At 37.0% G+C, this 16,758-nt stretch overlaps 1 protein-coding gene across 1 annotated transcript in view; it reads right to left on the minus strand.

The window, feature by feature from the left end:
• The window catches only part of LOC137065081 (proprotein convertase subtilisin/kexin type 5), a 36,450-nt gene that overhangs the window by 17,755 nt on the left and 1,937 nt on the right, over window positions 1-16,758 (minus strand). Inside the window, exons 2-7 of the mRNA XM_067436647.1 lie at window positions 13,897-14,100; window positions 13,218-13,286; window positions 12,017-12,059; window positions 8,086-8,231; window positions 3,709-3,903; window positions 1,213-1,299 (exon numbers count right to left, since the gene is read on the minus strand). Of these exons, the coding sequence (XP_067292748.1) occupies window positions 1,213-1,299; window positions 3,709-3,903; window positions 8,086-8,231; window positions 12,017-12,059; window positions 13,218-13,286; window positions 13,897-14,100 (744 nt within the window). The remainder of the gene's footprint in view (window positions 1-1,212; window positions 1,300-3,708; window positions 3,904-8,085; window positions 8,232-12,016; window positions 12,060-13,217; window positions 13,287-13,896; window positions 14,101-16,758) is intronic.

Genomic DNA, 16,758 nt, shown 5'->3' on the forward strand with positions numbered 1-16,758 from the left:
TAAATTACGGCATGCTTTCTATGTATGATGTTTTCAATATAATTCATAATCCCACGTTTAATGAACAACGCATTATGGTTATTGTGTTATTACAAACTGTGTACGCTGGTTTTAAAGTTGACGTGGTAACACTAAGCTTAATTATATAGATGGTTTACAACGGTGTCTGTTACTGTAAAAGAAATCGTGATGTAACAGTCATTACAATGCATAGATAACGTTACGCATCACTGACAAACCGACATTAACAGAAAAAAACACGTTTTTATTGGCATTAGGTGTAACATCAATCTGTCAGTGAATTGACATATACATCAGTAAACGCATAGCATCCGCGCTAACATTGCCCTGCCAGTACATAAAGATATATCAAAGTGTCATTATGTTAACCAACCATTCAGAAATGTCCTGTTTAGCCTTAAATATCGAATTTCGTTGAAGCTGTCATCTTGTCCCGAGTCCGACACCGGTTCAAATTGATAGAGTGCACAGATGCGTCCTCAGACATATGTCCTCCTAATAATCCCCATCCACTGAATTGGCTCTATCACCCTCTCTCCTCTTCACCTATCGCTGGTGTGAGGTGAGCGCACTGTGGCTGCCGTCGCATCATCCAAGTGGATGCTGCACACTGGGGATGGTTGAGGAGAGACCCCTGACATGAGTGTAAAGCGCTTTGGGTGTACAGTAGTACATATGAAAGCGCTATATAAATGCCTCATTCATTCATTCATTATCTGATTCATTTTTGAAGACAGCATAGATGTATCCTTCGCTGCCTTTGATATCCCACAATCCTGTGCATTGAACGTTGGTCAAAAATGTACATTTACACACAAACTGACCAGAAAACGCACCTTTCAGGCGCCATCTTTTTTTCCAGCTCAACTGTCACAAAATGGAAAGCGCAGTATTGTGGGATATCAAAGGCAGCGAAGGATACATCTATGCTCTCCTTCAAAAATTCATCAGATGAAGGTCTCTCAGGAGAGCTATCACTTCTGATGTAATTTCTAGCGAGAAATCTGTCTCAAATTAGTTTCGTGTGGTGCCTTCATGTACAAACGCTGCCTTATGAAGTCATTGTCGGAGAACAAGTCAACAAGTCACTGCCTAGGATTTTGGATGCAGATCAGGACTAACATTGCCTATCCCATGGTTTATAGTCTGTTTATCAGGTGGGAGGGAAAGGAAAGCTAACCTATACGTTACCGGTGGCACAGGTGATGCAATTCTGAGCCTTGGGGCCGTAACATGTCAGGCAGGATCCATCACAGTAACGACAAGTGCGGCTTTCCCCTTTGGAGTAAGAAAAAAACAGTATATTTATATAAAGTTTTCCTTGATTTACTACAGGGATTTTCAAACTTTCTGATGCCAAACATGATGATTTGATCTTTTTTTTTTAAATGTTGCTTTTTCTCTGAAAGATGTTAAAGTAGGCTACCTAAATTACGAAAAATAAAATTGAAATAGAAATGAATATAGAGATGTTAAATAAAACTTAAGTTAAACTTAAAGCTAACCTAAAATGAATTAAAACAGAAAATATACAAATTAAAAGCTCATTCAAAATATACTGTAATCTAGTGTTGTCACACGATACCAAAATTATGACTTCGACACGATACCAGACTAAAATATCGATATATTGATACTAAATCAATACCACAGTAAAAAAAAAAAAAGATAAGATGCTTAATATGACAACAGAACTTGTTATTATTCATTGTTATTTTTTACTAAAAATTCATGTGGCCAGCATGTTCCTTAGGGTTGGGCATCGTTTTGATTTGAACAATTATTGATCAATTACTATTAAAATTATCGCACAAATTTTTGCTATCTCAATGTATTTTTTACAACGGGGTAATAGTGTTGCAATAGCTTACACACAGCACAAGATAGCTTGATTTCGAATGGTAAATTGAATTTAAAAAGACGAGTATACAGTAATAAAATAAGAACAAATAAACAGATTACAAACAATAGCACAAATAAATGCAATAGAATAGAAGATACAAATTAAATAGACTGCTTTTTTCAGGTAGGTCTAACATTCAGATAAGAAACTGAATTAAAAAAAATGCATAGTAATTACTTTTAAAACAACATTGGATAATGTTCTTTGTAAAAAAATTCAATAGCGTACAGATGAAACTATTAAAGTTACACAAGTTGATCAGTCAAGAGCAGTGTGATCGTTTGTCTTTTTGTAGTTTGAATAACAAATGACTGCGGTCCCTTTAAGACTAACAGACGCATGGATCCTAAACACTGTTCCTGTTATTTGTTCTTCCTTGAACTGTTTGCGACTGTGTTTACGTTAATACTCTTCCAGATGTGCACTGATAATTCTTTGAGTGTATTTGACCAATAATAAGCTGAAAAAAGAAGCAAATGTTTGCACTCATGTCAGAGGCGGCTTTATTACGGCAGGCTGTGTGTGTGTGCACTTCAGATGTGAGCACAAAATCTGAGGGGATCAGTAGAATTAATTTATGTGCAATCCCGCGCGAAATTCAGACCGATCACACACTAACACTAACACACTGTCATGAGGAAAAAGTCCAGCAGAACGCGCGTTTGCCGTGCTCAGAGGTTAACCCGGCTGAGTGAGAATATGCCGGTGTGTGTCAACTCACTTTCGGTCGGAGAGGAGAGCGCAGCTGGTATCGATACTGTAAAAACTGAGAATCGTATCGTTTCAGATATTCCAGTATCGATACATATCGAAATATCGACATTTTTGACAACACTGCTGTAATCATAATTACACTGTAATATAAATACTAGAATAGAATATAAATAATAATTTTAAAAAAAATCATTGACAAGGATCTTCTTAATGTAAAGGCAGCTGTATATATTTATAAAAATATATTAAGTCAATCGGTTGCCTCAAATTTGTAAGTTAAGAAATTCAAAGTTTAAATAAGCAGAATCAGCAAACTCTTCTACATTAGCATAACAAAACATCATAAACAAAAAACATATAACACTTCCTTTTAGCATTTACTCTCCCATGGACAAAGCATGCTGGGAAATAGAAATCCCAGCCCAGTTTCAGTTAAACTTAAGTATGGTTAAATAAAAAAATGATTTAATAAAACTCAACAAAAAACGAACAAACTATAAAACAGTTTACTTCAGTTTCAGTTTGAAAGTTCAGTTTACTTAAAAAGTGCTAAATACTCATAAAAGTTCATTTGACTGAACTAATTTGTTTAATTTAAGTTTGTCCTACTTAAACCAATTAAGTATTTTGAGCTTAAGGGTTTATAGTGTTTGGTTTTGGGTTAAATTGCATGCAATTATGCATAACTTATTGTTATCACTATAATAACTACATGCAACATGTGTAAAGTACACTGTAAATAAAGTGTTACCAATAACTGGTTCTTCATTGTCATTGAATGAAAGCCAAAGCAGCATATGCTGTTATATAACATTCATTTCAAATTTGATACATGTTAAAAACTGTTACAAATATTAAATTAATATATTAAATTAACATGTTTGCAGTCAATCCCCCTTCGATTTTCTGTGTAGAACAGTTTGAGAATCCCTGCTAAAGTGTAGTACTACCAACAGAGGGCAGTATTAAACACAGACATAAACACATATAAGACTAAATAGCAAGTATGCAATAGAGGGCAGACTTATTCTTTTTTAATTCTTCTTATATTAAATGCTAGAAGTTCTCACCATCAACATATTGGCCTTCCAGGCAGCTGATCACTGGGCACTTCCCGTAAACTGGCCGGCTCCAGCCACTGCATCTGTCGCAGTCTCTAACTCCGGGGCCGTGGCAGGTCAGACAGGAGCCGTGGCAGGGCTGACAGCGCCACCCTCTGGTGTCTTTAAATGTGTCAGCCGGACACTCCTTCACACAGGTGCCATCTGACCGGGTGAATGCAAAAAGATATGAATGTTTGCCCAAAGACATATTATTTCATCCACTTATTTAGTTTTACTCTTTAATTAGTGTTGTGATTTCAAAAGTAGTTTAGTTGACCTATATAAACAATATACAGAAAGATATGAAGTGTATCATACGCTAACATTCAAAAGTTGGGGGGTCAGTAAGTTCTATTTATTTACTGAAAAAAGTTAATACTTTTATTCTGCAAGGATGCGTTCAACTGATCAAAGTAACAATAAATATTAAAATCGTAGCTTAGTTTCCATGAAAATATAAAGCATAACAACTGTTTTCAACTATAATTATAAGAAATGTCTCTTGAGCAGCAAATCACATATTAGAAAGATTAGAGCAGCAAATAGCATGTTAGAATGATTTCTGAAGGATCATGTTGACACGTTTAAAAATATTATTCTATTTTTGATTAAAGAAGCGTATGGTGTAATAAAATAATAAATTACCAAGAGTCAGTTGCTATTTCATAGATTATTATCTTAGTGTGTTTACTGAGTAATCATGAATATTAAAGTAGCCTGAATGAAGCACTCAAATTTTGCATTAACCATATTTGCATCCCATTTCTTTTCCTATTCAAATAAGCGAGTGCTGCTGTGCACAATGTCACCATTCTATTTCGTTCATGGGCTTTCAGTTTGTTTTAAGTTTTCCACGTTTCTTCTTTCTTTGTTCTGTATTTACCTTTCTTCTTCCTGTCTGCACACACCCATGACACACAATGTGTTCTTTCTTTGATGCACATGCAGTGGTATTCTCAACCTTTTTTCTTGTTTAATCATATTTACATAATTATTAAATAATTTATTTTAAAAAATTAAATATAAAGGAGTTTCAGTCATAATAGCCTAACTAGCATTTTTGATAATGTTCATAAAAGTTTCATGGCCCCTAGAATATTTTGTTGTATGTACATCTGAAAATGCAATAGAAAGAACAGATGATGACCGATGATCAAAAACACAGATGGAGTAGAAAGAGTCCATCTACACCCCAAAGCGTCACAGCTCGTCCTGGGTCGACATTTCTTTCAGTAACATTAGGCAGTTTTGATTTATATGCTTTTTATGAACACATTATTTTACATATGCATATGATTACATGTGATATTGCTTGTTTATGCATCTGCTTTTCCTGTGTTTTGAATTTCAGGAATCAGGAATTTCATCTCTCTTTTAGAAGGTGTGTCATGGGGTCCCCCCTACCGTATTTATAAGATGGAAATTTCCGTAAATGTGAGGAAGCGCTGTCTCATAAATGACGGAACTTTTTGGAAATGAAAGACCATAAAATTAATAGAAACATGCTGAGACCCACTGCAGCAGATCAAGGCAGGTGGTGCTGGGGAGGCAGAGAGCTTGAATAAGAATTTGTATAGCGTGCAGACTAAGTGTATTTGTTTGCATGCATTGTGGGGAAGTAGTAATGAATATGTGAATTGATTGCCTGTGGAAGATACAATGAAACAACCAATCCGATTGTGAATAGATTTTCATGGCTGAACTATTCATGTATTTATGTAAATAATTAAATTATGTAAATAATTTATGTAAGCAATTTTGTTATTTCAGCAAATTAACTCTTTCCCCCGCTATTGATGGAAAATCCCATAATTTGTGAAGAAACACTTCCGTGGCATTGACTGAAATTTCCCACTTCATGTTTTCACCGTTATATGGTAGGGAAGCTATTACACATCTGGAAGAGTACTGAATCTCCTGATCAAAACACAAGAAGTCGCAGAAACAAGCAATCTCATATGTAATCATATGCATATATAAAATAATGTGATCATTAACATTAAACAGCATATAAATCAAAACTGCCTAATGTTACTAAATGAGATGTCGACCCAGGACGAGCTATAGGACTGTTAGGGGTGTTAGACTCGATCTACTCGAATCATGAGAAACATGATTTTCTCAGCTTTTTGCTCCAAATGTAGCTTTTTTATATAAAACGTTCAAGTGTTCATATTCAAGTGTTGATAAAAAAGAAGTTTTCGTTCTTGATTGTATTTTTTATTTATTTATTACAACCAGTGATGCCAGTAACGCGTTACTCTAATCTGACTACTTTTTTCCAGTAACGAGTAATCTAACGCGTTACTATTTCCAAACCAGTAATCAGATTAAAGTTACTTATCCAAGTCACTGTGAGTTACTATTTTAGTCATTTTCCTTAGTAAAAACCGACAGCTTATCAAAATTCTCAGCCCGAGTTCGGCTGGAGCCTGTTTATTTATTTATTTAATTTTTTTACATTATTGTTGCAGCCATTAAAATAGTTCAGTTTTGTTTTTAATGTCAAAGTAGTTATTTTTCGTTTCATTTCTTTATTAACCTAATTTAAAAAAATGTTCAGAGCAATTTTTTGTTTGTTAAATTAAAGTTTATATAGGCAAGACAATTCAAAAGTTGGTTTGAGAGACTAGGCTATAAAACATGCGGTTAACTCACTGGGTCGTCACATAAAAAAAAAAAAAAACTTTAATTTAACAAACAAAAAATTGCTCTAAACATTTTTCTAAATGAACTTAATAAAGAAACGAAACGAAATATAACTACTTTGACATTAAAAACAAAGTAGGCTAGTTATTATACCACCACAAAGGCATTTTTGAGGAGCTGAGGCAGGCTGAGATTAGCCTACTGCTCGCAACGGTGCTCAAAAAACCCGAAACAGGCTACACAATCTAAAAAAAAAAAAAAAAAACATGCAGGTTGTCTTATAGCCTACCTTAGACTTCAGCAAAATTAATATAAATCCTCAATTCCCGCGGTATGCTCATTTAACGGAGTTAACATCAAAGCAAAAGATTCCAGCATTTTATTCAGCAGCCCATTTCAAATTCAAAGATCGCAATATGAGAGAGAGAGCGACCTAAGCACTGGTAAGATCATTAGTCTCATTAATTTATATTGAAGATGATTGTGTTTTGTGTGACTTATTTTAAAGTTTCATTTACGGCCATATGCGTTGGCTTGCTTTACTCATTTGCAGCGATGTTGCAGTAGCACCGTCATATCTATCTGACTACACCATAACACGCTCTCACACATTAATTTTTTAATTATTTGCCAGGAGTAAAATTTACACATGTGGTTTAAACAACCAGATACATTTACATTTGTCCGGTTTCGCCTGAAATGCTTTCATGCACCTTCTGAATTGGTTTGCTTGAGTGATCGGAATTAAATACGCCTCGAAAGACTCTCGGAAGGCATTTAGGCCTACTCCTGGTCAATCAGATAGATAGGCCTACCTGGTCAGAGAAAACGAATGATGGAACCAGTTGTAAAAAGGCCATAACTCTAGCAGCTGCACTGAAGAAACAGACTCTTTAACCCTGCGCGAGCCATATCTTGACAGTGGCGCAAGCTATCATGGTCTCATGTTGTTTCCACCAGCACATCTCATTGTTCATTTTAATTATTAAAATAAATATAAAACGAAGGAGAAGGCTAAAAAAAGGGGCGTAAAAAAGTCAGGGCCGTCAGGCTTGGGCATAAATGCAATAAAGTGTGTTGCCAAAAACGGTTGTCATTTCTATGTTGAGGCGGCAGCGGTGTTGTCGGCAACTGCTGAATGTAACTAATAAAGTAACTTGTAATCTAACTTAGTTACTTTTTAAAGGAGTAATCAGTAATCAGATTACTTTTTCAAAGTAACTGTGGCAACACTGATTACAACCTGTTTGGTCGACCAATTGAAAAAGAGGTTAGAGTTTTGAAAAACGTATTTTTTTGGTGACGTATAGTGTTGCAAAATTACTTGACCTTTAAATATTATATTTAAAGAATATAAAAATTCATTATTAAATATATTTCTATCTCTACGGCAATGTACATTAGCATTATAGACATAACAACAAAACTCTCCAGAGTTTCAATAAAAGTGAGTGTAGTTATAACCCTCTGTTTCACAAGCAAATCATCTAGAGCTCTACAACTGAATAATCAAAAACAGCTTTAGCGTAGCATACATTTAAATGATAGATTTCATCTATAAACATGATACAATAATTAATGATTTATAGGCTCGACTTAACCAGCCAAAGTAATGTGACTGAAACAGCTATGGCTATCAGACAGGAAAATGAGAGCAAACTTTAGAGAGACGTTCAGAGGAAGTAAAGTACGCACTGTTCAGGAAGTATCCGCTCTGGCAAGTGAGACACAGGGCATCGCTCCAGCAGTCCACACACGGATCTCGGCAGCTGATGCACAGTCCTCTACCCCGGTCCTCATAGGTCCTCTGGGGACAGTGCTGACGACACTGGTGTCTGTAGCTTTATGGATAGATAACAGACAAAAGAGGCTTGTCACGTGTAAATAACATTGAAGAATTATTTCATTTGTTTATTGTAGATCCTTTGCACTAATTTAATGTAAGGGGATAATCTATAAACCTAAGAAAATAGGCTATGTATACTGTTGGGGGCGCTGTGGGAAGAAAGAATGTTTTTGTGACATATGAAGACACAAATCTGTATAATGACAGGGGCATGACAAAGGTATTACAAAAAGAGGGTGAAATATGAGGACATTGGCCATGTCCCCACTTTTCAAAATGCTTATAAATCATACAGGATAATTTTTTTTTTGAGAAAGTAAAAATGCAATATGTTTCCTGTGATGGGTAGGTTTAGGGACAGGGGCAGTGTAAGGGATAGAAAATATGGTTTATGCAGTATTAAAACCATTACGCCTGTGAAATGTCCCCATATGTCACAAAAACAAACGTGTGTGTGTGTGTGTGATGGGTAGCTTTAGAGGTAAGGCCAGTGTAGGGGCATAGAATAAAACAGCGTTGATAAACACACTAAAAAGCGATTATGTGTCTTAATAGCACGCCAAAATGGCATATGAATTGGTGTGTCATATATACGCCATTTCATGAGATCAGTCTGACTCGAGAATTAAAAGATAGAGAAATAGCACAGCTAACGCATGTTGTTCATGTTGTAGCTTTCGACCCCAAATTTGTTGCAGAAAGAGAAAAACAAGCAGGTCAAATAAATCTAGAGACAATCAAAAGGTTGTTGTGGTCCTTGTCCGAGAGGCAACAACTACATTCTTTAAAAAGCGAGAAGGCGTTTAATGTAATATTTGAGGGCTGTTTTGCAGCATAAGCATTTTTTTTATGTCCGTTAATGCCAAAAACACAGCAATTCACATGGCCTTGCACAATCTTACAGGTCAGTTGCGAGTGTAGTTGCAGGATGCAGCATCTCTTGCTGTAATAACATTGTGTTTACTTCCTTTCCATTAGCAGTAATAAATGAGTGATGAAAATTAAAAAAAACAAAGTTAACATTTTTACAATAAATTCCTAGACGTGCATCAAAAAAGTCAAGTGACATTTCTGTTTTGCACCAATTTTTCTGGAAGTGGCAATTTCATTCTCTTTAAAACATTATTCCATTGCTGTTTTTTGCAACTTTGAAAACAAAGCTAATGGTTTAATTTAAATTCAGCACAGTAGTAAATAAGTCAATTGAGCTGCTGGTTAAAATGTTCGATGTGTGAATATGGTTTTTGCACTCAAATAAAAAAAAAAACTCAGAATCGAAGAAAATCAAAAGCCCTCTATCACTTGGAACTGTTTGAAAACTTGCTTCCAAAGACTTTGGAACAGCTTCAGAGCAGCAGTTGTCTTTGTAGACTTACTTTTGAACCAAAGACGCACTCTGATTCACAAGCTCCACCTTCAGGGTTGAAGGATATAATGAAGGTTGAGACTATGTGAGCCCGGGGCAGTTTGTTTCAGTGCTTTGACAGAGGGAGTCTGGGTGAAGAGTAACCAGAGAACACTAACCACACCAGAGAAATGAACACCATCCCAAAACCACAACGCACCTGACCTGCCCTCGGCAGTGTTGCTGGAATCATTCAGCCAACAAACCTTCAAATCAACCATTCGGCAATATGCCTCTGATAAACGAAAGCTTCACAATGAAAGATCATCCAGGGGGCTTTTAATTCAAAGTCTTCTGTCATAATTCTATCATAATTCTTAAATCTGTTGTATAGACCATTTGGGAAGAACACAATCTTCATATCGGCCAATCAATCTTCTGATTATTGTGTGCACTGCAGTGTCTATGCTAGAAATGTGACACTGAATACTGGAGTAATGACGCTGAAAACTGATCACTGCATCACAAGAATAAATTATGTTTAAAATAGAAAGTGTTTATTTTCAATCGTAATATCATTTGACAATATTACTGTTAACCATCAAGTAAATGCAGCCTAATTTTTCCAATAATACCAAGATCACTTTTCCTATATCCATGTTATAAAGCAAAACATCCTGAAAATAAAAGCAATTAATACAGTACCAGTCAACGGTTTGTACATATTTGACTGAAATTATTTCTTGAAATTAGTTGAGCTTATGTACTGTATGAATTTCTATACAAACTATTTTTATAAAATTTTTAAAGGATGAATATGCAAAGTCATACAATGACTGAAGCTAAAATATAAACATTTCATGTTTATAGTCATTGTTTTAGTCAGTTTTTCATAGTTTTGATGACTTTATCATTATTCTAAAATGTGGAAAATAGTTAGCATGGGTGCCAGCCGAAACGTAGCCCCGCCCACAGCATTTTTAGGTCAGGCGGTTCGGTCTGGTCTGGACTTGATCCATAGAGGAGTAATTATCCCTGAACAGAAACTGTTCGGACCAATGAAATCATCACGGCGGGCTTTAGACGATGACGGACAGATGATCAACAGTAACGTAATCATGCATGTCATCAAAGGAGCTTGGATTATATTTGTTTGAATCCTAAACGGAGAGCTTGTTTGCATGCATTCACCTTCACTATTTCTCTCAAAAATGATGATCATGTTGGGTAAGTACTCTGTCTTTCCTTAAATTCTTACATTTTTTTACAACACCGGCAAAGATCGTTTATTCCAGCGTGCGTGCAGACAGGGTTGCCAAGTTTTTAGAAAAAAACCCGCCAACTACTAGCCCTAAACAATAGCTTCTCAGGGGGGTTCTCCGGAAAAAAAATCTTGTTTGGGGGCTTAAATGTGTCATTTTGGCAAGGTTGCCATCTAAAATTCGCACTCATGGGTCTATATATCACACAATAGTCGCTTCAACAAGCGAACAACAACCCGCGGAAAAAAACGCGGACTTGGCAACACAGTGCCGTGGAGCTTTGTTGACATTTGACAACTAAAGTAATGCATCGCTTCGTTGCTCTGATTGGTTGTAGGTCTATCCAATTGAGGTCTTTCCTGGTTCGGTTGAAACGCGCCCCATAATCACAGTTTCAGACTCATATTCTGACTAGAATTGAGTATGACCACGTCAGGCTAGAAAATAGTAATAATAAAGAATAACTTTGCCTTCAAATGTCTGACTGCTTCTGCATGTATTAAAACTATACAAAGAGTCTACCGTAAAGATAAATTGAATGGAACTGCATAAACCATGTTTGCACTGTTACACACATCTTATTCTAGTTAGTTGATAAGCATGGCTGATCAAGTGCCCCGTCTGAGACACAGAGGTGCCTCACTTTGGAACTCAACACTTAAGCAAGATGTTTGAGCAGGACGGCGGACAACAGCTGCCATGGCAACGCCGCAAGCACAATGAAAGCATGAGGAATGTTCAGGGGGATTAACATTGCTCTTTTCCTCTACGAGTGGACATTCATTAGTCAGGACTCTCGTACAAGACACTCCAACTCTCCGAGCAAAGAAAGTCCTTCAGCTTCGACCGAGCGAGGAGGAGACGGGCTCAAATTAGTGAGGAGAGAGAGAGAGAAGGACAGGTTGAGTGAGTTGAGGGGAATACTCATAAGAGGTACCTCTATGTCGAGCAGCCTGAATCTCAGGTATCCGTGTGAGATTTAACTGAAAGTGAAATCTGATGCACACAATAGTTGGAGGCCATAACACAGGGAGAAACACACAATCGAACCTCTGTTCTCTTTCTAAGAAAGTTTCTTCGCAATATGCTCCAGAAGACTTCAACGTGGCCTAAATTGCATAGCAGCAGAAAAAAACTGACATCTTTTTAAAAATATATAATACAAAAACTTACAGGAAGTAGCCATCTGTACAGCTGTTGCAAACCTCTGGCTCATCTGTTGTGGACACAAAATAGGTAATGATTACACAACCCATCAATTTTGAAGAAAAAAAATTGTTTGATATAACCCCTTTTCATGATTGCTGACTATTCATAATGTACATTATAATGCATTCTATCTTTTCATAAATAATTAGCCTGGATGCCAGCCGAACTCAAACACAACATTTGAGCTCGGGAAGTTCGGTCTCGACTTGAATCATAGAGGAGTAATTATGCCCAAACCGAAACTGTTCGGACCAATGAAATCATCAGGACGGGCTTTAGACGATGATGGACAGAGGATGAATAGAAATGTAGTCATCTCTGGGGAAAAAAGGCATTTTTTTTTGGGGGGGGGGGGGGGATATTTTGGAAAGGTTGCTTGCTAAAACTTGCATTCCTGGGTCTATATATCACATAATAGAGCTTGCTTCAATCCGCGGACATGGAAAACAACCCTCAGCAAAACCGCAGACTTGGCAACACAGTGCAGTTGAGTTCTGTTGACATTTGACAACTAACGTTATGCGTCACTCCGTTGCTCTGATTGGTTGTAGGTCTATCCAATTGAGGTCTTTCCTGGATACCTGGGTTTCCTCTCCAGGTAGCCTACAATAAAGGCGAGTTTTTACCCATTACCTTGATATCCCCAATCTTGTAACCTGGGGTTATGTGTAGTTTGCATCCCTGTATAAGGTGCAGACACAGAGCTCGAGCCCGAGCCCACCTTGATGCCAGTGCCAGAAATGATGTCTGCACAGGTGCGTAAGCTGACAAAATGTTCTTTTTCTGTTGATGTCCTCGTGGAGTTTGAAGGAATGGACTGGATCCCCACCCATACTCCTGTGAGCTGTGCAGGGTCTCTGTACTTCTTTACAAACTTTTGATTGTCAAAAGCAAAATTGCTACAGAATGCAAATCATATTATGTAAAAAAGTATGACATTTAATCAGCACCCCATAATTACAAGTATTAGATTTCAGCATATGGTTATTCTGATGAGCATAAAAATAGTACATTAAAGAGAAACAACAGGAAAACAACTGGCTGAAAGAAATGCGTATTAGTGAATAATTAATCATAATATTACAGACATTATGTTATACTACACTATTTAAATAATGAAACGTGAAATATTATACACATAGCCAATACAGTATGTGTTATTTACCTGTGGAACATGTTTTACAGCCGATACCACAGTCTATACATTCTCGCGTATCCGGGTCCTGAACCTGACCTGTTGAAGCAAATGTCTGTGAGTATCAGACTTTTTGTATATACATGTTACATGATTATTCAGAAGTTATATACAGTAATAGCTAGTTCTTGTCCTCGAATATGATTCCAATTCCAGTTTGTTTTTTATTAGTTTGATTCATTTAAACTGAGTGATAGATGTCTGTTGCAAACAGGGTAAAATTATAGATATCTCCATACATTCCACAGTTGATTAATCACAGTACATTAAGACAATTGTTTTGTGTGACATGTTCTCTGAATTGTTAAGTTTGAATATGCAAATCAGGCATTTTCTAACTATGTAATAATTTGCATGGCCAGAATGGAAATCTAACTAAATGTAGCTTTGTTGGCATACTATGAGTCAGCATCAAATCAAAATAGATAATTCTTATTTTTCATGGAATATTGCAGTGTTTCTATAAACGACTTTTGGTTTTGTAAGTCACTCAATATTAATTTGTTTCAACTGTTAAAGCAATACCACAGGTCTGCTGTTTTGTTCCGCACATAAACTTTCATTGAGCAAATTCATCAAGTGACATCTGAAACTGCTGCTTGTTGCAATGCTGTATTAGAATTACACAAATTAAAACGAATAAACTCACCAACTCCACACAGGACTGTCAGACAGATGCCACTTTGAAGCTTGTATCCTTCTCTGCACTTGGCACACACGTTGGCATCCGCACAGATCTCACAGTTAGGCATACATGGAAGGCAGGTATACTGGTCTCGGTCCGGATAAAACTCTCGTGGGCAGTGTATTCTGCAGTGACCCTGATACAGGAAACGCTCCTTCCCCTCTTCATCTGCAATGACCCACAAAATCCATTTAAAATGATATGGGACCCATGATCCAAATGACTAATTTAAATAACGGTCCAGTTACAGTAATCAGATGATAGAATAAGGGTTAACTTTGGATATTTTGGTTATTCCATCAAGCGGTGAATCCATTTTTGGTCCAGATCTTCTCTTGACAATGCAAGAGTCCAGCACTCTGTAAAGTCTCCTTCAGCACATCCCAAAGACTTTCAATGAATTTAAGTTCTGGACTCAGAGGTGAAAGGATTCTTCATGCTCCCTTCCATAATTCTTTCACACTTTAGCCTGATGAATCTTGACATTGTCATGCTGGAATATGGCCATTATGTGTCTTCCTACATGGTTGTTTAAGAAATGAAAAGCTACACACGCCATCATATAGGGTTAGAAGAACTGTTCGCAAACATATAGCATGCTAGAAATATTATAATCACTGCAATAAGGATCCGATCATTGACTCTTAAAGGGGTCATATAATAGTACATGCACTTTTACATGTGTGTTGGTAGTGACTGTACACAACCATCCTATAATGATAAAAAAAAGTAATCTCCTTATATGTTTTCACCTGTCTGAAATCAAGCCGTTCGATGTGTGACGTCACACGATCGGACACCCCTTCCACGACTGTTGATTGACATCAGCGTTTCAGCTCAGACCCGCCCTGAGCGAACACAAGCTGTCCGCCATTGTGGATATGCTGGAGCAGAATGACGTCTAAGCGATTGTGGTGTTCTCTCTTGGGTGTAATAATGAACACAGCAGTCATTTTGATGTTGATATATCTGATATATCGAATTGATACGCTTGAACTTGCACAGATGTGTCCTGAGAGACTCACATTGTCAAACTTTCTCCTGTTGTCAAAGCATCTTCACACTCAAAACCCCCACAGAACAGAGGGGTGGGGTGAGCAAAGCTCATTAGCATAAAATGCACATGCACAGAAACGGCTTGCTGAAAACAGAGCTGTTTTTCACCAGGTTAAATGATTGATTTCTTAGAATACTAAATATAATTTCTTATTTAAGTATATTACAAAGTTTTAATTTAGACACTTAATAATCATATTAACGTGTACAAAAATGGCCTTATATGATCCCTTTATGCATTTGCCAATTTAAATCCAAACAGTGGCTTATTTTTTAAGCTGGGCAGTGTGAATATATCAAACCTAGAGTATTACAATGTCAGAAGCGTTTGTAAGGAATTTGAATGTCCTTTGTATGTCCTGCAGGTTAAATGGATGACTAGCTTCCTCTTAATGAATTACAGCATGACAGCATCATCACATTGGCCAGAGGTAATTCCAACACTAGCAACCATGTGTGAATGTCATGAAAGCATGAGCATGTGTGATATTTTTAAGATTAAGATTTTAAAAAATATATATATATATTTGACAATATTTCCATGACATTTAAGTGCACTTGAACTCCCAATTGTCATTACTGTGACATTTACTTGTGAGTTTTTGCAATCATGTAGTTCCAACAGTAAAGCCAAATGTTGCAGAGTGCATCAAAACTTTCCTGTCCTAAAACAGGTTTCACCGATTGAAGAAAATTATTTTGAAGTAAAGTGTTACATGTTCTAGGCCGGTTTTGTGAAATAAATGCACTAAAAGATTAAGCCACACTATATGCTTATTGTTTCTGAAAAACAAATCGCTACTATTATGAAACTCAAACATCAACATCTGCTTGTGTCCATCAAGAACTCTTCTTTAAATAGAAACAGTAGCAACTATCTGGCTTACTGATTTTGCCAAGACCAGTACACATAAACAAGGGCTATGGAGAGGGAATGGGCACTTTTGGCAATGTTTTCACACACTAACGGATGCAAGGCCTCCCCCCTCAACCAGGCCGGGCTGTCGGGAGAGAGATTAAGAGTTACAGCACTCTTCTTTGAGATGCTTGAAAAGGAGGGATGGCAACCATGAACGCCTACTAACAGAACTCAAAAGAGTGGCTTGGTTTGCTAAAGACTAGAGTTTGCATATTCATACTGTCTTAAAGGAATATAGTTCAACCAAAAATATAAATTCTGTCATTATTTACTCACCCTCATGTTGTTCCAAATCTGTATGCTGTTATTTATATTAGGGATGTACCAATATGAAAATTTTGTCCGATACCGATAACCAACAGTTTTTATATTTGAACGTCGATAACTATTGGCAGAGAAATCTAAATCCACATTTTTATATCATTTTTGAGAGCCTGATTACAAAAAACAAACAAACAAAACTGGCTTCCGGGCACTGATTCGACCATGGAGGCCATTTCGAGACAGAATCCGACAAACTGTTCTAGTTGACACAGGGACTTCAGGTGACCAGGTCTCGTGGAGCTCTGCTGCAGTGGAAAATGGGCTGGCCTTGGATTTTCGAGCCAACAAACGGTCCTCTCGAGCAGTTGTCTTGCGGGGTCTGCCTGACCTGGGCTTGTCAAAAACGTCTCCAGTCTCTTCAAATCTTTTTTTTATCCTCTGTACTTGACGCTGAGACACATTGAAGGTGTCTGCCACATCAGCAGTGGATCTGGTCTTCAGCCTCTTGATAATCAAAACTTTAGTCTCAGGGTGAATCTTAGGCATGTTTGCAGAGGTCTAGTTGCAGTTGATGTGAAGGTCTAGTG

Source organism: Pseudorasbora parva, chromosome 25 (assembly GCF_024679245.1).
Source record: "Pseudorasbora parva isolate DD20220531a chromosome 25, ASM2467924v1, whole genome shotgun sequence".
Classification (NCBI taxonomy): Eukaryota; Metazoa; Chordata; class Actinopteri; order Cypriniformes; family Gobionidae; genus Pseudorasbora; species Pseudorasbora parva.